At 49.1% G+C, this 25,395-nt stretch overlaps 1 protein-coding gene and 1 long non-coding RNA gene across 4 annotated transcripts in view; one reads left to right on the top strand and one right to left on the bottom strand.

The window, feature by feature from the left end:
- Positions 1-9,996: 9,996 nt before the first annotated feature.
- Positions 9,997-11,360, bottom strand: POU3F4 (POU class 3 homeobox 4). Its single transcript, XM_032702142.1, has one exon. It carries the CDS (start codon positions 11,326-11,328, stop codon positions 10,213-10,215), a length of 1,116 nt encoding a protein of 371 aa, XP_032558033.1. The 5' UTR covers positions 11,329-11,360; the 3' UTR covers positions 9,997-10,212.
- An 878-nt stretch (positions 11,361-12,238) lies between these two features.
- Positions 12,239-25,395, top strand: part of LOC116793920 — an 86,581-nt gene continuing 73,424 nt past the window's right edge. The window contains exon 1 of one of the 3 annotated variants that reach the window (XR_004359638.1): positions 12,239-12,572. This is a non-coding gene — a long non-coding RNA (uncharacterized LOC116793920). The remainder of the gene's footprint in view (positions 12,573-25,395) is intronic. The other 2 variants (XR_004359636.1, XR_004359637.1) reach the window with 2 other exon arrangements.

Genomic DNA, 25,395 nt, shown 5'->3' with positions numbered 1-25,395 from the left:
TTTTATAATATTTTGCTTTTCATAAAGTATTTAGGATGTAGAGTTTGTGATAACTGGTTTAACCATGTGCCTTTTCCCACCCAGCAGCCCAATTCTTCCTGTCCTCTTCTCCTGATCCAAGGCACCTGCTGGGTACCATATTTTAGTTCACATTAAATCCTGTATTTCTATCCATGTGATACCAATCCTGGCTCGATGCCTACACTACATTTCTAATTCTTTGCAACTGATGACATTTTATGTACATATGTATATTTTTAATACTCTGTTACAAAACAAATAAAAAGGGATGTTAGTGATATAGCAGAAAGTAAGGTAAATATCAATGACATCATTATATTTGATGTCTTGGTTTTACTTTTCATACACTTGCAATAACTTCCATCTTAATGACCTGTTATTTTCATTACCAACTATCAGATCAGTTGTGATTTTGAAAATAAAGTATAATTTTCCAAAGTAATTTGTTTGAGGTAATAGTAGGAAATAATACACTTACTGGTTTTGCGTGTTTTATTTTCACAGCTCTTTCAAAACAGAAGTTGCCTCCAGTTCAGTCCCTGAGTAGCTCATGGGAGCCCAAGGCTGCTGATGGTTTGGGAAGTTTTGCCCTCTCCAGCACTTAGAGGAGACCGAAAGGAGCATTATGTTTACTCTATTCCCAGAAGAATTTCTGTGTAAATACAGCGATTTGTGGTGATAATTACAAGTTTTACAGTGGTAGGATGAGACCTTTGAGTCCTCAGGCAGCAAGACCCTGCTCTGCTGCAGAGCTTTAGCTTTTGGTCGTGGACCAAACCCCACCAGCTCAGACCAGCACTCCAGGAATCCTCATCCTCAAGAGTTTCCTGTGTCACCTTTTTTCAAAGCTGCAAGAAAACCAAAGTCATTGTGGAGTAACTTCCGTGAGGATGCAGCTTTCTTTTCTGGGTCTTCCAGGTAAAGCTACTCTGTGTTGGCTTCTCCCCTCTGTCCTAAATTTGGTTTTAAATTTGCTTTAAAACACAAGTTTGCAATAGCAGGGAATCCAGAGTCATCAGAATGGGTGGGAATGTCCCTTTCCTGAAGGTGTTCAAGGCCAGGTTGGGTGGGGCTTGGAGTAACCTGGTCTGGTGGAAGGTGCCCCTGCCCGTGGCCAGGGGTGGGACTGAATGAGGTTTAAGGTCCCTTCCAACCTTTTTCCAGCCTGCCATTGAACACAGTCCCATGTGTTCACAGGATTGGATTTACGTAGGGGATCAGTAATCCAACCAGAGCTGAGGGATTTGTTTGGAGTCTGGCTGGAGAAGGTGTAAATTGTCCATGCTCATGAGCACTCATTAATGTACCATGGGCATCTTATGGCACACAGTGGAATTAAGATGTGATATATTCAGAAGATATAAAAAGAAAATAAAATATATACCGTGTTTAATTGGCCCATAAACCCCCCTGTTACACATAAAAAACAAGCAAAGAGCTTGTGGTGGCCTGGGCAGCCTTAAGCAGCTTGGGAACAGGAATGGTGTCCCCAGCAGCACAGCTCTGTGCTAGAAATCTCCAAAACATTTTACCTTTCTGCATTTTAGCTTAAAAACTCTGAGGAGTGATGGAGATGCCTGGTCTCTGTTTGGGTTTGCTGGTTCCCCCTGCAGCGGGTCGGTGTTGGAGATGGGAGGCTGGCTGGGATGGGTCACTTGTACCTCCTGGTTGGGTGATATGCTGCATGTCATGGTTTAGGTTCATGACATCATCTCTTCCTCTTGGACTGTTTTGCAGGAGTGAATTAACACTGTGCAGGTTTTACCCCCTCATTCCAAGCTCTGCCTTCAGCCCAGGCTCGTGCTCTCCGTTCCCCGCTCTCGTTACAGTGTTTGTTATGAGAATGAGATATCATAATTTTAATGCCTGGTGTAGCCTGTGAAAGCCCATAAACATTTAATAGACTCATAAACATCGACTTTAACCTTTTCAAAATGCTGTAGCTGGAGTGGCCCCCAACACACTGTGTCCCCACAGGCTCCTGCTGAGAGCACGAGGGATGGACACGGAGAGCGGATCCAACAGCACAAATCCCAAAAAGGTCAGAGCAGCACAGTTTATTATTATCTCCCTTAGAATATATGAGGCATTACAATCTGATAGCACAGTTTTGTGGCTTAGGGTTGGGGCGAGAGGAAGAAATGGCCTGGCATAAATCCCTTGTGAAGACAGTTGTAATAGGGGTGGAAACCACAAGACACAAGGGGTAGTAGCAACTCAGGACGAATTGTGGATGTGTTTTCTTTAGGAGATTAGGAAAAAAAACCCTCAACAACCTTCAAATAAAATACTTGTTTGGTATTATTTCATTGGTGTGCTTTATATTGTATAAACCAGCAAAAAGTATTTTATAGGCAAGGATGAAGGATGTTACAGAGAAGGGAATGTTCACGGTGAGTTTGACACTTGGAGATCATCTGAAATGGGTGTGCAGCAGAGTAAATGGGCATAAACCAAGGCAGACTTCGGGTTTTAACCTGGATTTAGGATGGAGGTGCTGTAACAGGTGCTCACATTCACAGACCCGGGTTTGAATTGCTCCAGGCACTATTTTTGTCCCAGGAATGGTGTTCAGAGAGATTCAGCAGGGTTTGTTCCCGGGAAGGAAAAGCTGCACAGACTGTCGAGAGCCAACGTGGATGTGAGGTGTTCAGGCTGTGACTCCAACCCCATGGAGTCAGAGGAAGGACAGAACAGCTCACAGGGAGGGGAGCCCAGGACCTCACTCAGTGACTGTTGTGCTCATCTGAATCCCATCCTGGGATAGCTGGGACACAACAGGGACCACAGTTTTCTCAGGTCCAGCTGAGACAGCCCAAGTGATGCTGAACCACAAAGGTTCAGAGAGAACTGTAGGCTCAAAAAAAAAAATCACAGTTTATGATTTTCTCATGTACCATCCTCCAAAATCTTTGAACTTGCAGCTTTGTACTTGAAATCTAATCCTGTTATAAATATCTTACTATGCATATTTTTCTGAGCAAACCACTGCCAGCCACATTACCATGTATTCACTTCTGCAGAGATCTTGTTACAAAGGCAGATTTTCTTAGGCTCTACTACAGCTTTACTACACTGTGAAGAACCTACAATAGTAAAACCCATACTATGTTGTTTTCCATTAAAAACTTATCGTGGCTGTATAAATGGGAGTGTGTTGCATCCTCTTTCTGCACCAGTTAGGAGAAGTTTGGGCTGAGCAGGGCAGGATTTTGTGTTTACAGGGTGCTGTGTCGTACCTGTGCTTGTTGGGTTTGTTTAGCATCACCTACAGAGATTTTCCTACTCTATTGAAAGCAGGGTTGCACAGAAGGATTCGACCCTGCAAAAGCTTCACATGGACAGAATTCCCCCTGCTGAATTATTTCCTTTGTGAAGAATCTCTATCAAAGGTAATAAAGTTTTAAATCAACAGTCTGAATGTATGCAGAGCTATAATCTTCCTGTAGGTTTGGTAATCCCCCATGACATTTACAGGACAGTTTCTGCAAACTCAGAATTCCAGGGCTGAATTAGCATTTCTTAGGTGGAAGAGATCCCCTGTGTGTGAAGCAGCAAAGAATCACCAACTCGTGTCTGACAACATTTGTATTTATGCATCAGCAATTCATTTTCAGGATTTAGAGGAGGGGGGGTGGGAAACAGGTTTTGGCTGATTTTCCTTGTCTGCAAGTGTTTTCTGGCAGGATTTTGATTTTTTCCCCTTTCTCCCCCACCCTTAAGGAGCCTTGGGCAGCCCGGCACAAGGCCAGCCCTGCTTTCCCCCCGTAACTCGCCGAATTTGTGCCGCAGAGTCGGACCCCCAGCACCTGCTGGGCGCCTTTCAAGCTGCTTTAACTGGATCACAAGTTCCCAACTGTAGATGGATGTAACAGAGACTAATCCCATAATCTAGACAGAAGTACAAGCCCTGGATGGGGAGCAGCTCGTGTTACTCCAGTTGCCCTCCAGCCGACATGGCAGCGGAGCTCAGACCCCGTCGTGTCCCCCCCAACCATTTTTGGGTGAGTAAGATCTGGGGGGCTGATTTGGGTCGATTTTATTTTTCCTTCCCAAAATCTGAAGATAAATATGCAAAACAAAACTTCATGCTTCGGCCAAAAAGGAAAACAACCTCAGAAATGGCGCTTCTGCACTGGGTAAATATTATTTGTACTCGAGGCGCAGAACTCAAGGACTGGCATCATTTAAAAAAATAAAATAAAATCCAGCGGCGGAATAACGGAGCAGCATTTTGGGTGTTGCAATAGTACCAGGGGTGAGGAGAGCTGCTGCCCAGCTTTTCAGAGTCATTGCTTGAGATACCCACATTTTTAGAAGTGTTTTTGCAGCCCCCACCTCCTCTGTGCCAGCAGAACATCGATCAGGAGCTGCCGAGCCCGGACCTGGCGGTCGATGGCTCTGCAAACCCAGAGCCTGCAGAAATGAGATTTACCATTGGCTTTTTAACTTCTTGTTGACAGGCTCTCACCAGTGACAGCTCTTCCTCGCTCTCCTCTTTCTCTCCCGTTCCAAGATTTAATACTGTTTTACAACTCTAATTAAGGACGTGATTCTACAAATATTTACAAGCTGCCGTGGTGCTCGCTGGGAATCACCAGCCACGGATCCACCTACAGATCCCTTCCCAGGCGGGTGTAAAACACGGCCCCACCGAATCCCCACTGTGTAAAATGGGAATTTTAAATCCTCTTTCTTACCCTGTTTTCCCAAATCTTAAAACTTCCACCCAAAATCCATCTGGAGCAAGATTTCCTCTACTGTTCTTCAGCAGAGAACTCTGGCTTTCTTTCCATGACATTAAACCAAAAGTTATTTACTTTGGCCATTTCCATCTCTTACAGTGTTAACAAAAATAGATGCTTATTGCTTTAATAAAGGTTTTGATTTGGAAATTATTTACCATTTAGACTTTGTACACTCTAATTGCTTTTGATTCTTTGGAATATCTCTAATGGAAAGCAGCTGAAAGACTGAGGTTTAAAAATGAGCTCTTGCACATTTGAAGTAAATTTTATCCTGCAATCAGTCGTAAAGATCTTAACTGCAGCTATCACATATCCTAAATATGTAATTGCTGTGGAGCCTTTCCAGTCTATTGGTTACAGGACTCTAGGAAAAGGGGAAAGTGAGTACAAATGTAGGCCCTGATGTCTGGGGCTTTTAGGGGATTAGCAGGACTGATCACCTGCCTGAAATATTATGTGTGTATATATATATATATATATATATATATATATATATATATATATTTTCTAGGCTGGAATCTCAGAATTCGATTGTGCAAAGACAAATGAATAATTCCATCTGCATGGAGAGCTCACTGGATTCCAAGGAAGCTGCTCTGGTGAGTAAAGCAATGAATTTTGTCTGGGTTTTGGGATCAGACCCTTGACTGAAGGGCATCCACCCCCAGCCCCACGTGCTCCTGGGGGAAGGACTTAGGTTTTCAATGTGCCTCCATCCACGTGTGGATCTGCCTAAAGCCAGTGGGGATTTTGGTACATGGCCCAAGAGGGCCAGGTTGCTCTAGTCTGCTCTGCCTGAACCTAGGGAATTGCTACTTAAAAACACAGAAAGAAAAACTCAAAGTACCAAATTTTGAGGGATTTTAAAAGCATCTCGGTCAAATGTTGGTATATTGGTCCATATTCTGCATGATCTATAACGACCAATAGAAGGTGAAATGGCATCTCTGCTTCCTTTTTAGTAATTTTTGCTTTGAAAAGAACCCCCTCCTATGTCCTGGCCTTCTTTAGAGAGGAGGAGAACACAGCTTTCAAATATTTGAAATTTAAACCCAAAGAAAGCCTCTGGTTCTCTTCTTTTTGTATAATATGAAAAGCAGAGAAGATTCAGCCTCAAAAACTGCTTAAGATATTTAGTGCTCTCCACTAAAATCACAAAACCGGTGTAATTTATCGTTATCAGCAAAATGCTTGTTTCAATCCTTTCTTTAAAGGATTGTGTGAGGTATTTCTCTACTAAATTAGTGTGAATGGCTGCTAAATACACACCAAAGTTCCTCCAGCTGGGAGACATGGCTGTGCAAAGGCCAGGCCACTCGGGTCCTTGAGGAGAGCAGAGGGAGAAGCTGCTGCAAGCCCAGAGGCTGCTGAGATGGATCCTTGGTGGTGGGCAGCTTATATAAACCCTGGATATGCTCCTTCTGGAGTTACTTTATTATAACAAAGACCAAATTTGGAGTCTCTCCTTCTTATGATTCTACCCCGTGCTTTTTTCCACCCCCTCTTGAGCTCTTTTTTGAAAAACTCCTAAATTCGGAAGGTAACCTGCTCCGCCACTGCGAAGCTGAAGTTTCTCTCCCTGCCCTTGGTTTGGTGGGACTTTGGGATGCTGAGTTCCACCTCGATGGGCTCAGCACCCCGAGGCCTCCCCACGCACACCATGGAAGATGGGCAGCCAAGAAGACAACAGTGATCTGTACTTAACATTAGGTGGCACAAAAGAGTTTCCTTTTGCTCGCAGAACGCTGAATCGACGGGCAATAACAAGCAGAGATTTTCTTTCTTTGAACAAAATTCTCCTTCCCTATTTTCCCCAGCTTTCCAGCGGCCTTTGAAGTGCTCCTGTTTATAAACTTACTTGATTTCGTCTTCATTGCGTCTCTTTTGTCTCTTAACCTAATTTGGTTTTAAAATAAGACATAGCCCAGCCCTCGCTGTGGTTGTATTTACAGAGCAGCCAAAGGGCTCTAAAACAGGCTAATTTCAGTGAAACGCCTTCTGTCCCTCCTCCAAACCAAGGCTGCCTTCAAGAGCTTTGCCTCTCAGGACCCTGCGTGCTCAGAGCCAGAGTGACCACGCAGGGCATGTTTTAACCTGAAGCTTTTCATCCGTGTCCTTAGTTGGGGTTGTTTCCAAACCGCGGCCGTTTACTCCTGGTTTGGTCCCCGGTGTGCATTTATCCTGTTCCTGCAGTTCACTGAAAAACGTGCTTTTGGGGGTTATATTTCCTTCTCCTGCTGCTGTAATCCTTTCGGAGAGAGCTGGAGGTTGTGGTCCCTCTGTGGGGGCTTTGCTGCCCAGCACAGGGGCAGTTGTCCCCAAAGCTGCGGTGCTGCAGCTCGCCAAGACTTACAAATGAAATAAATCAGTTTTACGGTTAAGAAACAAAGCCTCGCCCGCTGTTTACATCCCAAATCCCTCTCGCTCCCCAGGTACAGGATGGCCGGGTTGTTGGGAAGGGCGCCTGTCCGCTCGCTGGCTATTGGAAGACAAGAGCTCTCCCCCTGCTCGGGTCGCTCCTCGGGATTCCTAAAGGTAATTTTCTCACCCCTAAACTGTTGGCAGAAGGGCTGGGTATTGTTTTCTCCGAGGTTCGGCCTCAGAGAGGCGAAAAGAAAGAAAGAAAAGGCCGTTTCGCTGCCGATCCCTTGAAGTCGTGCTGCCCGCCTGCCTCCCCCGGCAGCCGGCGGGGCCGGGGCCGCCCCGTCTCACCCCGTTAGCCGTGATGGAGTGTTATTGTTCCGCCGCCCGCCCGGGGGGAGCGGGGGGCGGCCGGAGGAGCCCCCGCGGCCCGGCGAGCGCGGAACAAAAGAAACTTCCTCCGTGCCCCGGCTCGGGGCGGGGGGGGGGGACGGGGACGGGACCCCCGGGCGGGTCCCCAAGGCCGCGGGGATGCCGGGGGGGACCAGCCGCGGGTGGAGGGGGAGATGCTGCAGGGGCGCGGGGGGCGAGGCGGGGGCAGCGCTGCTGCCGCTCACATCACCGGAGATGCACAAACACCGCCAGAAACCCGCGCACACACACCACACACGGCTCTCTGTTTATGTCACGCGCCACCCCCGAAAAAGCCGCAAAGACCTTTTTTCCGTCCCCCCAAAGCGCCTTTTCCATCCATAAAGGGCCTTTCTCCGCCCCAAAAGCGCCTTTTCGACCCCCCCCAAAAAAACCGCCTTTCCTGCGGCAGGTGTAAGCGGCACCACCGGGAGGAGTCCCCGCGGACTCCCCTGCCCCGAGGGCACCGGCCCTGCCCGGGGATGCGGAGCCCCCCTCCGAGGAGCCCCCGCACCCCCACACCGCGGCTCGGCCACCCGCACAAACCACGCACCCGGAGCTTTCCGTCTTATTTCTTTTTTCTTTCGTAAAAATGTTTATTTAAACTTTTTTTTTTTAATTTTTTTTTCTCCTTTTACAACAATAAAATATTGCGTCAATATAAACCCCTTGACTAAAACTGGTCGACAACCAAACGTTACAGCCACTCGTGTGTTTCATTATTATTTTTATCTGACACTCATTTAGGCTTTTTATTTTTTTTGTCGTTTCTCTCCGAACGTTTTTTTTAATCTCTCTTTTTTTTTTTTTTAAACATAATGCGGAATTATTGAAAATAAATAATTGTTGGCAACTGCAATAGGCAATTTTGGATAAAATAGTTGAAAAAAAGCACCTTTAATGAAATAGCGTTTATATACATCAGTTACTAAATGAATAAACTAAATGATCTTTCTTAAATTAATAACTTCCAAAAAACGTTAATATACAAAACTGTACAGTTATAAAGTTGGCAGAAATAGGTAGGTCCTCAGTGTCGAGTTATTTTTTTTCTCTCTTTTTTTTTCTTTTTTTTCCTTAATTTATTTTTTTTTTTTTTTTTTAGCGCTTACTGAAAAATACTTGAAAAATATAATGTGGAAGGAAAAAATCATCTGGAGGGCGGGGAGGGAGCGGGCTGTGCGGGGTCCCGGGTTGGCGGGGGGTCCCGGGTTGCGGGGGGGAGCCCGGCCCTGCCCGGCGGCCCCGGGGGTGCGGGAGCACCCACCACCCACCCAATCCCCCCGTGGTCGGTGCTGGCGCCGCACCCCCGTCCTTGTGTCCAAGAAGGGGGCGAGAGAGGGGGCGGTGTACAGCTCTGCACCTCCCTGCGCCCAAAAAGGTTTCTGCGTTTAGCATTTTACTGACTTTTCTTCTTTGTTTTGTTGTTTTGGTTTTTTTTCCTCCCTGTTCGTTTTGTCGCTGATTCTATTTCCTCCCCCCACCACCCCCCTCCCATAAAAGCTTTTCCACAAATCCAGCATCTCCCTGTGACCCGGAAGAAGCGCAGCGTGAACCAAATGCGGGTGTTTTCTGTCCCAATCCCTCCCCTCCCCCCCCGGCTCCCCGAAATTCATGAGACACCTCATTCCTCTTCACTATCGAAACAAAATACAGAGAAACCAATTTCCGAAGCCAAAGCGCAGAAGGATAAAGGTGTTTTACTACAGACCTCTCAGTCTGGCGCTGATCAAAAAGCCCAACTCATCTTCGGAAAGAAAAAAGACTGGCAAATGCCACGGTTTGGTTGTGACGCTTATTTCGGGTAAATCTCTTAGAATAATTATTTGTTTATATATATATATAATATTTTTTTCCTTGGGAGAAGAGTGTGGGGGGGGAGGTCAGGATTGTGACCCGACCGTTTTACGGTGTTGGGAAGTTCTTGAAAAAGGAAGAAAAAAGCTGCAACAAATAAGCCTGTTCTTACATCGGTGCGGGGGCTCCGCGGGTGCGGAGGGACCCCCGTGTCCTCGGGGGGAGGGACGAGGAAGGGCCGCGGCCCGCCCTGCCCCGTCCCCGCTGGGTGACATTGCCGGTGGCGTGGGCAAGGGAGAAGAAAGAGAACGCTTTTGACTGCTCGATTCGGTACAAATTAGGTCACAAAATATTGTGTACAGTTTTGGAAGTAAAACACCTCAGACATTTAAAAACGCTATATAGTCTTTAAAAATGCAAAACTAGTCTATTGTAAAACAGATCTACCTGAAATACAGCTGATATAACCAAGGCGCTGGAAGGTTATTCATAGGCACCACATCTGTCTTTCCTTTTCTGTCGGGTTTTTCGTTTTTTTTTTGTTTTGTTTTTCTTTTAATGTTCTTTTTTTTTTCCCGTGGGTTTTCCTTTTTTTTTTTTCTTTCTCTCTATTTTTCCTTTCCGTTTGGGTTTTGTTTTTGTCGTGTGGTCGGGTCTGTTTTTTTTTTTTCGCTTTTTTTTTTTTTTTTTTCTCCTTCGTCCAAGCGGAGCCCGAAAAACAAACCTTGTCTGCGAGTAAACACCGTGTGTGACCAGCGGGAAGGTCGGAGAGAGGAATAAAAATATTTCCGAGGCGGCGGCGGGCGGGGACCCCGCGCCGCGACTCCCGAAGCATAAGTTAAAGCCCGAGGGCAGTCCCGCGGCCGGACCGCGGTCAGAGGTCGTGGCAGCCCGTGTCCGTTTTCACGCCGTGGGCATACACGTCGTGCTGCGGCTGCTCCCCCGGAGGGGTCATGCGCTTCTCCTTCTGCCGCCGGTTGCAGAACCAGACCCGCACCACCTCCTTCTCCAGCTGCAGGCTGTCCGCCAGCGACGAGATCTCCTGGGCGGCCGGCTTGGGGCACTTGAGGAAGTGCGTCTCCAGCACGCCCTTGACACTCACCTCGATGGAGGTCCGCTTCTTCCTCTTCCTCCCCTGCGCCGCGATCTTGTCGATGCTCGTGGGGCTGCCCGTGGAGGAGTCGGCCTCCTCCAGCCACTTGTTCAGCAGCGGCTTCAGCTTGCACATGTTCTTGAAGCTGAGCTGCAGGGCCTCGAAGCGGCAGATGGTGGTCTGCGAGAAGACGTTGCCGTAGAGGGTCCCCAGCGCCAGCCCCACGTCGGCCTGGGTGAAGCCCAGCTTGATGCGGCGCTGCTTGAACTGCTTGGCGAACTGCTCCAGCTCGTCCGAGGTCGGCGTCTCCTCGTCCGAGTGGTCCTGGCAGTGGTGGCCGCCCAGCTCGCCGTGCTCGCCGCCGCCCTCGCCGCGCAGCCCCGGGTGCAAGCCCTGCCCGGCGGCGGCGGCGGGCGGCGGGGTGAGCCCGCCGTGCTCCAGCATCCCGCCCACCGCGAACCCGCCCTGCGAGTACACGCCGAGGGGCTGCCCGGCGGCGGCGGCGGCGGCGGCGGGGGGGGCGGCGAGCGAGGCGCTGTGCGCCGGGCTGGCCCCCCAGGCGCTGGGGTGGTTGGCGTGGGGCGAGTGGTGGGAGACGTGGGGCGAGCGGTGGTGGATGATGGCGCCCAGCTGCAGGTCCTCGCGGCCCGGCTTCACGTCGGGCTGCTCCAGCGGGCCGCCCGCCAGCGCCGCGGGCCAGGGCGCGCCGTCGCTCAGGCTGGTCACCCAGTGGTGCCCCAGCGGGTGCCCATTGCCCGGGACGCCCTGCAGGTACTCGCTCTGCAGCAGCTTCTGCGGGCTGCGGAACGGGCTGCCCTGCTGCATGCCCGCGCCCTCGGCGTGGGCGAGCGCGCCGGCGCCCAGCAGGCCGTAGGGGTTGGAGGCGGCTGTGGCCATGGCCGCCGCAGCCCCACGAGTTATACTGAGCGGCCGCCGCCGCGCCGGGCTTTGACATCCAGCGGCACGGCGGGCCGGCGGCGGCCGCGCGCTGACTGACACCCGCCGCGCCCAATGGCGCCGCGCCGCCGCCCCGCGCCGACCAATGGGAGCGGCGCGGGGGCGGGGCGAGGCGGAGGTGGGGCGGGGCCGGGGCGCCGCGCTGGCGCGAGGCAGGAAGTGGAATCACTCCGCCGGCACCGGGGGCCGGGCGCGAGGGCGGCCCCGCCGCGTTAACTCCTTCCGCGCCGCGCGGGCACCCGTGGGGGCTTCGGGGGGCACGGCTCGAGCGGGGGAGCGATGGGAACGGGGAGGGGAGGGGAGGCGAGGGGGGCACGGCTTAAATGGGGAGCGATTAGCGCCGGGGGAGAGCGCGGCAGAGGTTAAACGGCGGCGCCCGGGCGGCCGCGCTGCGGGACCACCCCGGGGCTGCCCCCGCACGCCGGGCCGGGCTCCGGGGGGTTCAGCGCCCGCTCCGCTCCTCCCGCGGTGCTGCCGCCCCGGGCTGCCAGTGCCCACCCGCCCCCTCTTTCCCCCCCCCGCCCCCCGGGCCGCCGCGCTCCGTCGGGAAAGAAAACTCAGAAACCCCCAAAATAATAAAAAGCAGCCCCAAAAGGAGCTTCCCCGGCCCCGCCGCCGGTACATCCCGCTGGTGTCTCTCAAAGTTGGCGGCGGGGAGCGCACGGGAGCGGTGCGCGCCCGGCGGGCGGACTGCGGGGCGAAACGGGAAAAAGGGGCGAAAAACGCCAGAAAAGGGAAAATAACGGGGGGGAAAGGCGCGTGCGGTGCCCAGGCACCCCCCGGGGGGCGGCTCCGGGCCCCCCGGCTCGGCAGGGCCCGCCGGGCACAGCCCCGCACCCCCCGAGCCCCGGCGGGGCGGGCGGAGGAGAAGTCCCGGGACCCCCCGACCCGCTCCCGAGTTCCAAAATGACCTTTCCCCGCATCGTTTCGGAGGTAACCGAGCTGCGTAATTATATTTGCACTTCCAGAAGACTGCATCAGAGTCCCCTTATTGGTTTGAAATTCCATTAAATATATTGCAAGAGCTCCTAGGTTAAGCTTGATTTAAATTTGCATACATTTTCATATATTTAGCAGAAATAAAAGAAGGCTTGCAGCTACCAGAAAGTCATTAAGGCATTAGTTTCTCTGAGAAGACAGATCTGAAGAAAATTCAAGAAAATGAGAAAATAGATCTAAATAAGGTGAGCTCTCCTCTGGTTCCTTCCGAGCCGGGTCCCATCGCTTTGCTCATTATAATAATAATAATCACAATAATTTCTCGCCGGGGCAGCGTGCGAGAGGGGTAAAGGCAGGGCTGGGTGGTTGAAGGAGCAGAGCGGGCTGCGTGGCTGGAGGCAGATCGCGATATATCGGGGAGGCTGCGGGTCCCCGGCGGGCACCGCCGCGCTGCGCACCCGCGGGGGTGCGGGGAGGGGGGAGCGGGCTGGGGAAACACGGAAAAAATAAGGCAAAAGTAAATAAAAAATGAAGTTTGCGGGTAGAGCGGCGGCGGTGGGGTGGGGGGGGGGTGTGCGACGGGAGGGGGTCGGCGGGGGGGTCGGGAATGGGAATGTCCCTGTACGGAACCCCGCTTCCCCGCCCGGGGTGTGCGGGCGGTGCGGGGCCGCGCAGCACCGCGCGGCCGAGCCCGGCGGAGCGCGGGGAGGGCAGGGAAGGAGTTATACCAGTAGCCTTTTCCTTGTTGGTTGGTTGGGTTGTTAGCCTTTTCATTTTTCACTTGTTTTTTTTTTTCTTTTTTTTTTTCCCCCTCTTTCTTTCCTTTTTTTTTTTTTTTTTTCCCACTCTCCGCCTTCACAAGCTCCTCGAAATAAACATCACAGGAGCCCGCGGGAAAAAGGGAGGTAAAAAAAGAAAAAAAAAACCACCCAACCAACCAAAAAAACCCCCAACAACCAAATCCGCACTGTATAAAAACGTAACTAAATTATTTAAAATTAATTTGCACTTTAACTTCCGAAACAATTTTTCAAATCCCATCGCCCGTGAAAATAGATGTTCAGATCCGCCGTTTAATTAAGGCAGAGTCTCTAGCAGGGAAATAAAACCCCGAACGTCCCATTTTAATCTTTGCTGCAAATGTAGCTAAGGCAGAGCCCGGCTCCGCTCCTGCCGAGGCGGCTCTCACCTCGCCTAGAGCAGAGTATGGTGGATTTTATAGTGTTTTTATCTGCATATAGTTAAATCTTCTTGCTGTTCTAACTAATCTGCTGGAGAGGGTTTCTTTAGCTCTTTCCTGTCAGTCTAACTTCCCAAGTGTAACAGATGCCGCTCTCAAGCGGTCCTTTCTGCTGCTTTTCTTTATTCAGCCTCGCATATTTCTCCCCATGATCTGGGTTTCCATAGAGAGAGGAATAAAAGGGGGACCATGGCCACAAATCCCCTGCCCCATGCAGAATAAAAGAGCCTTATTCAATAGCCGACCCCGTCTGGACATGGGAGAAAAATAAGTACATGCAAAGCTACTGTTGCAAGAATTGTAACTTATTTTTCATAGACCGAAACCCATTAAAAGTTTTTTTTTAATTTAAAAAAAAAATTTAAAAAAAACGTTCTGGGTTCGGACCGTGCGCTCCAGCCCTTTGCTCCGGGTGCCCCCGCCCCGGAGAGACCCGCGGTTTGCCTAACAAATACGCGCTTTAATATCTATTTTTTCCTGCTAAATCTTTGGCGTGAAAAAGCTCGCACAATAGCGGGAGGCAGCACCGTCCTGGGGCAGCGAGAAGTCGCTGGAGAGAACCCCCCGCTTTGAAGTGCAGGGATTGTGTGGAGTCCCCCCGGCACAGGCGGGACCGGGACTTTCTGGGGTCACCCGGGTGCGTGGCGTCCCCTCGGTGTCCCCCACGCTCGGGGCAGGGTGGGCTGTCCCCGCACCAACCCCGCACGTTCCCCTTTAAGAGCTCCAGCCCCGCGGGGTGCGGTGTGTTTGTGTTCCGTAGGAAGGGACCTGGCACAGAGCGAGCCCAGGAGCGCGTTTGTTATCGTGACAGAGCTGATTTTATTATATTAAGAGATTTTTTTTTTTTTTTTTTTTTTTGCTCATTGTCATCCGCGGGAGGGGAAGGAGAGAAAAAAAAAAAAAAGAAAAAAATAAGGTCTAAAAGGGGTTCGTTTGATTGTGTTTAATACAGCATGAAGCTCGGAGCGGTAAGCTGTGCCTCGGTGTCGTGACCTCTATATAGAAAACTTCACCTTCAACACAAGTTCACTTTAGAGACAGGACGAGTTAGATTGCGCTTGGGGGGAACAAGTGCAAATTTAAAAACAGAGTCAATCATAACGGGGGTGGGGGCTGGGAAAGGGCAATTTAAACCGTTTCTGGAGCAGGAGTTAGGTTTGCATTGTGTACATCCAGGCGCTGAAGCCCAGCCACCCATCAGGGCTGAGAAATCGGCTCCTGGAGCTCCAGAGAGGCTTTGGGAACACCTAACCTGCGTGGGGGAAGCTTAAGAAGCAAAAAGGAAATTTACAGAGTATTAGCAGAAATTAGCCATACCGACACAAGCTCAATTAGTTCCTTTTTTTTTTTTTTTTTTTTTTTGGTCTCTGTTGGCTGCTCTTGAACGTGAGTAAATGCTGTGCAGGGAGAGAGGAGGGAGAGAGCCACACACTGCCATCTCAGAGCCCCAGCCAGGAGATGGACTGACAGATTGCAAATTAAACTAGTCCTAATGTAAGAAATGAAAGCAGCCCCCCCCCCAAAGCTCTCCCAGCACCAGCCCGGCAGGCAAAGAGCCCGGCACGGAGGGAGCGTGGCTGCGGCTGGGCTGGTCCAGGGAGGGACAATAAAGCCAGTCCCGGGCAGGAAAAAATCACAAGGTAAATAGTATTTGTATTCTAACCTGCTGCGGTTTCCGAAGCGTTTTGGGCGACTCCTCGCTCCTCTGCTCGAATCGCCCTGTTATTGTTATATTATTAATATTTTTTTCGACGTTGTTGGTGTTTGAAAAAGCGTACTTGCTGCGGGAAAACAAATGTCGTTCATTCGTGCACATACCCCGTCACGTTCGGGTCACTGTTATTTTGGAGCCGGGTCGGTTTTAGCGGGTCTCGTCTCGAACGTTTGGTTGACGGAGCGAAAAACCGTCAATATTCCGGGAAGTCTCTCCAAAGTGCACATTTTTTGCTGCGGGAACCGGTCTGGCCGTTTATTAAATCCACGAATTGAAACGTCGGGTTTGTCGTGTTTACGGAGAAAAACAGGGATGGGGAGAGAGGGGGCTGCGGACCCTCCTCGGGCGGTGCGTGGCAGCTCCTCGAGGTCACTGGCAGGAGTTAATAGACCCGCACAACAATGCGGGTCCCTTCCCTTTTACGTAGGCACTTTCCTCACCGTGCCATTCACACAGGCGTGATGACAAGAATGCGTTTGTTTTCATCCCGGACCGAAATCCCGTGGTTTTTTTAGTGGTTTTGTTTTTTTTTTTTTTTTTTTTTTTTTTTTGGGCTGTGAAGCTTCTCCCAGCAAACGGGGGGTGCGGTTAAGGATGGGCACCCCCAGCTCCCGGGCAGCTCCTGCCACGCCAGAGGCCATCCTGCCCGAGCTTTAGAAATAACCCCCACGCAATTCCCGAACGGACAGATTCCTGCTCAGACATATTTAGAGGAAAATGGGTTGGATTTGAACACGCACTAACTGGCTCGCTAGTTAACCTCTGTTGACTAATGAGACACTGAAGACAAATCGCTCTGGTCCTTGGATGACAAATACCTGCGTCGCTGTTTGGTAGCTTAGCGAGCAATTTCCATGTGGGGTTTGGGGGTTTATGTGTTGTGGGTTTTTCCCTTTATTTATTTTATTAACTATACTTTTCCAGCTGTAGCACTCATCGGCAAAGCATCCAGCGATGCTCCTGGTCCCGCAGAGGGATTGAAACGCCTCCTGCATTTTGAAGCGCCTCGTCAATCCTAGATTTACTTTAGAAATACGTAGATGCTGCTGCTAATTCTTGTTTTGTCACAGACTTTCGCGTGTTTACGGCTTGGTGGAAAGTTCCTGCCCCCTTCATTCAGGTGGAGCCGAACAAAGCTGTTATAAGAATGACTTTCAGGCCAGGGCGCGTTGCTAAAAGATGTTTCCTTCGTGAATCGCGCTTGGGCAATGCAGGATGGGGATGGGGTCGTGAGGCAGGTTGGGCGTTGGTGCGGTTTCCCTGCACCTCATGGTGCATTTTCTCTCCACTCTCGCCCAGGAGAATCCCGGCGAAAGCCCCTGGAGGCTGCAGCATCCCTGCCCCTCTGTGCCCTCCCCGGGCGGGGGTCCCGGGCACGGCGGGGCTGCGGGGGAGAAGTTCATGGGGAGGCGGGCGGACAATAAATCACCGCGGGCCCCAGGGCAACAGGGAAGCGCACACGGGAGAGTCTCCATCAAAGGGGGGGGAGACAGCCCTCGGTTGCGAGAAATAAATGGGAATAAATCAAAGCAGGGGTGCCCGGGGCAGCGGGGGGGAGGGACGAGCCGGCCCCGCTCCTCCCGGAGCGCCGGAGCAGAGCCGGGGAAAGGCACTCTGCAAACTTTTAATGAAATCACCGGTGCTATCGATTTTTGTGGTTTTCTTGCCGTGCTTCAGACATTGGAAAGTGTCCCTCTGGGAATGGGGGAGGGGGCAGAAGGCAGCGGTGCAACGCGAGCTGTATTGGACATGCGGTTATTTCATATTTTCGAAAATAAACGGCGTCCCCGAGGGTCCTCCAGAGAGCAAAGGGACTCCGGGGGCGCTTGAGCCAACCCATAAAGCTCGGGGTTTAGGCGTGCAGGTGTCAGTTTGCAGGCCCCTCGTGGACCTCTGGGACCGGGACAGGCAGTTATCCCCGCGATCCCTGATGGAGAACCCCGGGAAAGCCGGCTCTCCTCCTCGGACAACACAGTTTTGAAGTGCCACATCCGAGTGTTTCCTCTTTGCCTCTTCTCCAAACTGTTTAGAAATTACTAGTAGCGGATAAGTAAATTGCAAGTAAACCTAGTGAATTAGGATGATTCTCTATCAGTTTTAATTTATGTTTATAGTTAGTTTAGCCTTCTGATTTGATTGCCTTAGTAATGTGAATTGCCTACAGCTGCTGATGATACAGCTTTAATTCTGTTTTAAAGGTCATGTAAACATGTGCCTGTAGCATAAGGAATGCAAATTCAATTCCTTTTAATGCTTCCTCACATTCACTTCACAGCCTTCACCTAGAAAATTAGCAGGATTTAATAGGGAACCGTGTGACTGTTGTGATTCCATTAAAAGCCCCTCTCACCCCCAGGCGTGGCTCTCCCGGGCCACCCCACGCCCGTGACACGGACATGGATGTGCTTCCCACGCCCGTTTTGGGGGAAATTGAGGTATTTTCCGCCCCGGGATGGACTCATCACCCGCACGTGGGAGCTTTAGCTGCAGGTAATTATCCCAGGGCTGGATAACCCGGCGGCATCACGAGTTGCCCCTCAAAGCAGCGGGAGCATCCCACAGGTGTACACACCTATGCGTAAGGCTGTAGTAGAGCTGCGTGTGCCCTTACGTCACGGTGAAAAGCGATGCTGGGAAAGAGAAAAATGGATAAAAATACTTGTTTTGGGCCGAGGTGGGCTCTCCGCAGCAGCAGGGGGAGAAGCGCGATGCCAAGGTGGTGGGCGTCAACGAGAGACGCCTGCGCCTTGAAGACAGGCATCGTCGGATTAATTTTTAAACACGACCAGCCCCGAGTTCATCAGAGATTGCTTCAGCCCAGAGTAGGTAAAGAAAATTAAAAAAAAAAAAAAATAAAAAGGGAGAGGAAAAAATTTATGATACCACTCTGTTCCCCTTGTTTCAAAGGGTTTTAGTGAAGTTGCTGGGAAGTTTCGCCTTTGAACGGGCGGGCTCTTCCCGCCTAACGAGCGGGGAAGAGCGGCAAAAAAACCCCACTCTGGGGCCGCTTTGAAAAGGGAACGATGTGTCACTGCATAGCGGACCGGGGCGAGAGGCGATTTCGCGGCCCTTCCAGCCGCAGGGACCCGGCCGGGGCCGGGTGAGCGGGGCCGGGAGCGCCCGGAGCCCCGGGGAGCCCGGACCGGGACCCGGGGGGCTCCGGGGCACCGGCCCCTCTGCCCCGGGGGGCTCCTGCGCTGTGGCCGGCGGTGTCGCAAGAGGTACCCCCAGCCCTCCTTTGGTGATGGGATGTTCCCCTGCGCTCAAGGGGTGCCTGTGGGATCCCTCAAACACTTCCCGTCTGCCCGCGGGGTGCGGGCAGCATCCTCCTCCTGGGCTTCATCCCCAGCACCCCTGCGTCCCCACGAGCATTCCCAAACTTTCATCCCCAGCACCCCTGCGTCCCCACGAGCATTCCCAAACTTTCATCCCCAGCACCCCTGCGTCCCCACGAGCATTGCCACACCTTCATCCCCAGCACCTCTGCCTCCTAACCAACATTCTCATCCCTGCCTTCATCCCCAGCCCCGCCTGTGCCAGGGCCCCGTGGGCCACCCCACACCCCACTTGCTGTGAAAATGGTTCATTCGCCCTCAGGCCCCCCCCGGAGGCCAAAGGAGCCCGGGGTGCTGAAGGCACCTGCCTCCCTTTCCCTGCAGTGAGGGATCCACACCGAGCCCGTGTCTCTCCCTCACCAAAATGAGCGGGTTTTTTTTTTTGCAAAATCTAAATCCTTGTAGTAACAGCTCATTGGTGATTCTGCTAATGTTGCACACCTCATTAAATAGCCCCAAACACAAGGAGGTTTAAAATGACTTTATTGAATTAAAAATAGCATAGGAAATCACCTATGGTACTTTCATCAAATAATTACTGTAAACTTTATACATACAGCCAGAGATTCCCTTTAACAAATCTATTCATAAAACACGCGGGGGTTTATTTAATGGCTGAAATAACTTAGAGCAGCACAACTCGCTTGAAACATGGAGCCACACTCGTGCACTTCCTAATATGTTCCTGTGTGTTTCCCTGAGTGTTTTTCTTCCTTATCTTTTTTATATCTGAAGTTCTATTCCCCTCCTCTACTCCATGTATTTGATCATTTTTTCAAGTCCCTTGGCTGAACCAATCTCTTTTCATGCAGAGGATAAAAAGAGAAAAACTTCAAAGTAGGTTCAGGTAATTAACAGCTGAGGGGAATATAATCTAAACCATAGGCCCTGCTTTGCACCCAGGTCTGCTTTCAGAGCCAGCCGGCAAGGGAGTGCCTATTCCCTATAGCATCCAAATCTGCTTCCTCTGAACAGCTTTGCCAGGCCTCCAGTTATCACATCTGCATTTCAAACACCATGTCTCTGGCATTAATTATTAATTAGCCTACAGTCACCCCAGAGGATTTAAGTTCCAGCCTGCACATACTTATTCATTGACCTCTATCTTAGTTTTTGTTGGAAAAAACCCACTAGAATGCTTAATAATTTCCTTTCTCTCAGACCCTCTGTTCTAGTTTCATGGCAGGGAAACAGTATATTTTGAGATGGAAAATCACAGGGTTGTCTAGAAATTTGTTTAGAGCAAAACGTTATGTCAAGAGTTTGAACAAACCGTTTCAAAAGATTTAGAAGGAGTTTTGTGTGAGTGTTTTTACCTCTGACAAATGAATTTATGGATTTCCCAGAACTGAGAGAAGGTGGATGCAAACACGAGGCGGTTTGGAGCTGGGTGGAACAGGGCTCTGTGTGCACTTTAAAAATACAAACTGGATTTAATTACTGGGCAGCACATTTATAGGATCAAACTAAGGCAAACGTTTGCTTGAAAGCTCTGGGGTTACTCTGCCACTGACACGGGGAAGAATGAAAATAAAAGTGCTCTTGCAAGGCACGTTAGTGCTTGGGCATTAAATCTGTGCTCCATCCTCAGGAATATGGAACTGCAGAAGTCTGTTTTGTATCAGTCCCAAGGTAGTTTGGAAGAGCCTCTTTAGACATTAGAATAAGAATAAATCTTACTCCTGCTTTCTGAGCTGTCGTGTATCTTGATATTAAGGTTCCAGTGGTAAAAAAAAATACAAGTAATCAGGTTTATGTGTCTCTCTTTTTCAAAATGCTCCATGAAATTCAAAGTGTTTGTCAGAGCTTGGATGAACTGTATATTGGATGCTGCCTTTTGTTAGTGGATTTTGATGCCACAATATCCCGCCCCCCCTGATTGAGTCCTTTTTTAATGCAATTATCCCTGGACAAACTTCCCTAAATATTGCCGTGGCTTCTCGTTTTTATTTGTGGTGGTGCTATCTCAAATAATCATTGAAACATAAAATATTCCTCCACTTTGTTTCCCAAGGAAGTGTTTAGTCTGTAATCACGAGGTCAGACTGGTTAACTTCTGTGCCAGCCTAGAATTGATTTTTGAAAGCGTTTAATCTACGCCTAAGACTCTTTGAATTTCTATTTAGTGAAGGATATGGAAGAGAGCTCTGATGCACAAACACACGTAGTTAAAGTGCTGGGCTATCTCGGGAAACCAAAATGCATTTTTCCAAAATTGCAGCTGAACCAGCCCTTTCTGGAAATCACAAGCCTTGTGTGCCTGTGCTGCAGTAAATGAGCACCTGAAAATAGATGTGGGGACTAAGGCTGTTGACTTCCACGAGGGATCTCTCTCCTCAGCCTCCCTGAGAGTTTTGAAGAGTTGGCTTGTTGCTGCTCTTTTATTATTTTCCTATTTTATGAACAGATCTGGGGAGTGTTCAGCATTCGGTAATAACTAATTTTGCCTCTGCTTCAAATATTTAGAATAATTCTTACATTCAATTTAAACAGCAAAAGTGCTTCTGTTTCACAAGAAAAAGAGGAACAGAAATACTTCAAATTTAATTTCCAGGAAGATGATTCCCATTTATAAACCAACAGATTGTATCTTGGTGCTGAAGAGGGAAGTAGATCTAGATTATTTTAATAAGACATCCAGGACCTTTTAATCACTTCTACAGTGATACTAATACCAGTAATAACAGTGATAATGGAAAAAAACCCTAGTGTGAAACCAGGGCTGGAATCCGTTCTTGGTAAATGTCAGAATGTTTCTGAAATTAAAACTTAGCTGTTAATGTAGCTCTGTACTGTATGAATATTAAAGAGGAATAAGGACTGAATTTCTTCCACAGCAGAGTGAGGTGTTGTTTTAGAAAACAAACCACGTGGCAGCTCCATTTGCAGGGATGGATCTGGGGTGATTTTAAGGGATGGGGGGGGTGGTTAAGGGCTGCTGGGCTGGGCTCTTGCTGGTCTGAGCCCTCAGACGTGTCTTCTCGTTTTTCCTGTCGTTTACGTTTATTGCCATTTATTCACCAGGTTCTTGGGACAGAGGTTCCATGCCCCAAGACTGGAAAACTGTTACCAGTGCTGTTAAATTACAGTTTCGTGTGGTTGTAGTGCCAGGAGTGAGGAAAGCATGAATGTACAGATACAGTGGGTTTGACATGTTGTGAAATATTTGTACTGTTCTTGTTATGAGAGATGAATTTCTATAAGAAGCCTATTTTATGGTTCATTTTATATATATTTGCATTCATAGTTTCTGTTAAAGCTCAATATTTTACTCTGTTGGTAAGAACTAACCCTTGGCAAGTCTGGAAATGCTTTGGCCCCTGTTGTTATCATACCTTTTTTTTTCTTTTTTTTTTTTTTTGTTTAAAATAACTCCTGCAATAGTTTTCCAGCAGTGCCTGACATCCACCAAGGACTGAGCTGTAACTGCATTTTGTATTTCGAATGTTTCACATGAACATGTCTGCATTCAGATCCGTAGGCTGCAGATCACTTTTTATGTAGAGAAGCCACATGGGTAATTCTGATTTTCAATTACTTGAAGAGTGATTATAGTAAAAGACTGTTGATTCCTGGTGTGTTTGAAGTCCATGGGCATCTCTTGATGAGGCCTTGGATGTTGTGTTGAGGGAATCTCTCCCACCTGTGCACTTGTAGGTGGGAAAAAAGCTCTTGTACAATGAGCGGGTGAAGGTGGAGATCTCCACAGGTGTTGCTGTGTCAGCAGAGATGGGTTCTTGTTAGATTAGGGAGAGAATGTGGGGCCAGACTCTCAGCTGGCATCACTGGGCATGGTGGTACTGGAATTTGAGGCGCAAGGCTGAGTTCTGTGAGTGGGAGCTGTGCGTGGTCTCACCAAAAGGGCGAATGAGTGACATCAGAATTATTTTGCATAATGCCCGAAATAACCCTGAGCCCCTCAAGGATCCTTTGCCTCCGTGATGGTGCCGTGTGGGAACGAACCTGCAGCAGGTGGAGGGGGCCTGGTGTGAGGAGGCTGTGAGCAGAGATTGTCAGTGAAGGGCTGGGAGGTGTCCCAGAGGCTCAGCCTGTGGCAGCAGTGGTGACTCCAGCGTGGTGCCCGTTCCCGGAGGGGTTTCTGTACGTGCCGAGAGCACCAAAGCCCACCTTGAACTCACTGTTTCCCTGGGTACAACCATATCACGAATCCACTCCTAAGCTTTGCTTTGAGCCACCTCAATCCTAAAAAACCCCAAAGTATGACACCCTGAGCCCCCTTGCTGCCCCCAGCCTGGTGTTTCATCTCGCTGTGTAAAACCCGCCGTGTTTTGACTCTTCCCGAGGCAGCGCTGAGCACTCGGGGCTGAGCCTGGCCCACAGCCAGCCCACAGCCCCCTGCTCGCTGCCAGAGGGACCTGCAGGGTTTGTGGGATGGTTCCTGCCAGGCAATCCCTTGGCACAGCCAGGCACATCCTGCCTCTTGACCTGCCACCTCCAGCCCGGAGCTGCTGTGCCCTGAGTGGGGCTGCTGTGGTATTGGGGTCACACTCCACAGCCTCCCCCCGCCCGGGGGTTCCTTGGTACTGCCTCTAGGTTAAGTTTTAAAGACTTCATAGAGTTTCCTATCCTCTCCCTTTCCCTTTTTTTTTCTTATATTTTTTATATGTTTGCTTTTTTCCCCCCTATTTTTTTGGTTTCTTTTTCCCCCTCCACGTGTGAAATCACTGGAGCTGCACTTACTGCCTTTGTTGGGGGTTTAACTTCATCATAGGATGAGTTAATGGGGCCAGGATGCCCCTTGCAGCAAATTATCACAATTTGGGTGACTTTTTATCAGCTGAAAGTCCACTCCACTGGTGGCAAACAACATGATTCCTTCAATTAAACCCTTTATCACCAAAATCATAGAATCTTAGAATGGTTTGGGTTGGAAAGGATCTTAAAGATCATCTTCTTCCAACCCCCCTGCCATGGACAGGGAGACAAAAAATATGAACAACATACTTAAAACTTGTTTGTATATGCAAGCCAAAGAATAAGGATGATGTTTGGGAATTTTTGCCCATTATTATTAAGTTTTTAAATCATAAACCAGAGTGTATGTGTGTGCCGTGTAACAGCTACCACCAAATCACACGTAGCACTCAGTGATAATTGTGTTCATAATTATGGAGTTAATTGAATTTCTGTAACAGTTAAAATCCAGCATATAAAAAGTCTCCCAAGATTGAATGTTTTAGTTAGGGAAGAACGGGCTCTTTTGGAATATTGAATAAAATGAAAGTAGTTCTCATATACACATGAGCTGAAGACTAATGAAATAACCTCCCCAAATGAATCTTCTCCATAAATGCTGTTCCAAACGAAATGTGGGATCACACAGAAGCCATGAATTGTTGCAGTGCCCTGCAAAGGAAAAGCAGTGTGTGCTGAGGTATTGGAGAACTGGAGAGACACGTTAGAGGAACTGCAGCATCTACATCTGCCAGGCTTGTGAGGCATTAGGAGCACTCTAGAAATGCACTGCTGCCAGATCAGCACTGCTATCAACAGTGGAATATTGTTACAACGGGTTAGAAAGTCAAATTTTGCCTTAGTGTTTGCCTGACTGTAAAAGACTGGTATCTTTTAGTTTTAATTCCAGTTTTTATTTTGTGATCCATTCGGTGGTTTTCTGCCACTTTGGGCCACCTTCAGGCTGATTTACAACTCACCAGTTCCACAGGGGAGTCACAGGATGTTACACTACACAGAACGTGGACCCGTGTGTCTGCTGTATATTATCAATTGATTTAGCTTTGGAGAGAAAAGAATAAGGGCAAGAATTGCCAATATGTTTCATATTAAACCTGGATATCTCATCATGGGCAGAGGTGTCCTCCTGAAAATGAGAAAGGACTGATAGAAACTTATTGGAGTTTCTTCTCTTCTCTTCTCTTCTCTTCTCTTCTCTTCTCTTCTCTTCTCTTCTCTTCTTCTCTTCTCTTCTCTTCTCTTCTCTTCTCTTCTCTTCTCTTCTCTTCTCTTCTCTTCTCTTCTCTCTCTTCTCTTCTCTTCTCTTCTCTTCTCTTCTCTTCTCTTCTCTTCTCTTCTCTTCTCTTCTCTTCTCTTCTCTTCTCTTCTCTCACTAAGAAAAATAATCCCACTTTGTTTTTTTCTAAGAAAGAATTTTTTTAATATTACTTATTCCAAGAACAGCGGCAGCTAAACATTTTTAGCAATGAAATAATACACATTTGGGAAAAAACAGCCTCGAATGTCAGCAAAGATAGTAATGACCCAGCCCTGCAGGAAATGCAGCTTCAATACCCCTCTTCCAAAGGATCATGTGTGGAGTTTCATTATTTTCTAGTAAGATTCACAGGAGGCTGTTCCTTTTAATATCCTGTTTTTCCTACTGACGAGATCGACCTGAGCAGGTAAAATATAAAATATTGACAATTAGACCCTGGGTCCCTCATCTTTGGTAGCAGAGTTTCCCCTCGCTGCTCTTTTTGTTAAAAAAGTTGCCAGTTGGTTTCGGTGGCTGGAATTTATTTTAAATATTACTGATGTGAGTTGATGTACTAAAAAAATATCTGAAGTCCCCCGAAGTGCAGGGGGGGTTTATTTGTGTTGTCTCTCCCTCCCAGGCCCCGCTCCCCTCCCCCAGCAGCCGCACTACAAAGCGTGTTGTACAGGGACTCCATTAATCCTACATTTCCTAGATGGTATCTGAGGCACAGTGGGTTTCCACAGAAATTAATTTGTCCTGACAACAGGCCTAAAGATTGGAGTCCAGGGATCACTTGGCAAATTCCCTTTAAACTGAGCACAAT

This window comes from Chiroxiphia lanceolata, chromosome 14 (assembly GCF_009829145.1).
Source record: "Chiroxiphia lanceolata isolate bChiLan1 chromosome 14, bChiLan1.pri, whole genome shotgun sequence".
Classification (NCBI taxonomy): Eukaryota; Metazoa; Chordata; class Aves; order Passeriformes; family Pipridae; genus Chiroxiphia; species Chiroxiphia lanceolata.
Note: the sequence above shows the minus strand (reverse complement) of the source record. Positions and strands in the feature narration are given on the sequence as shown.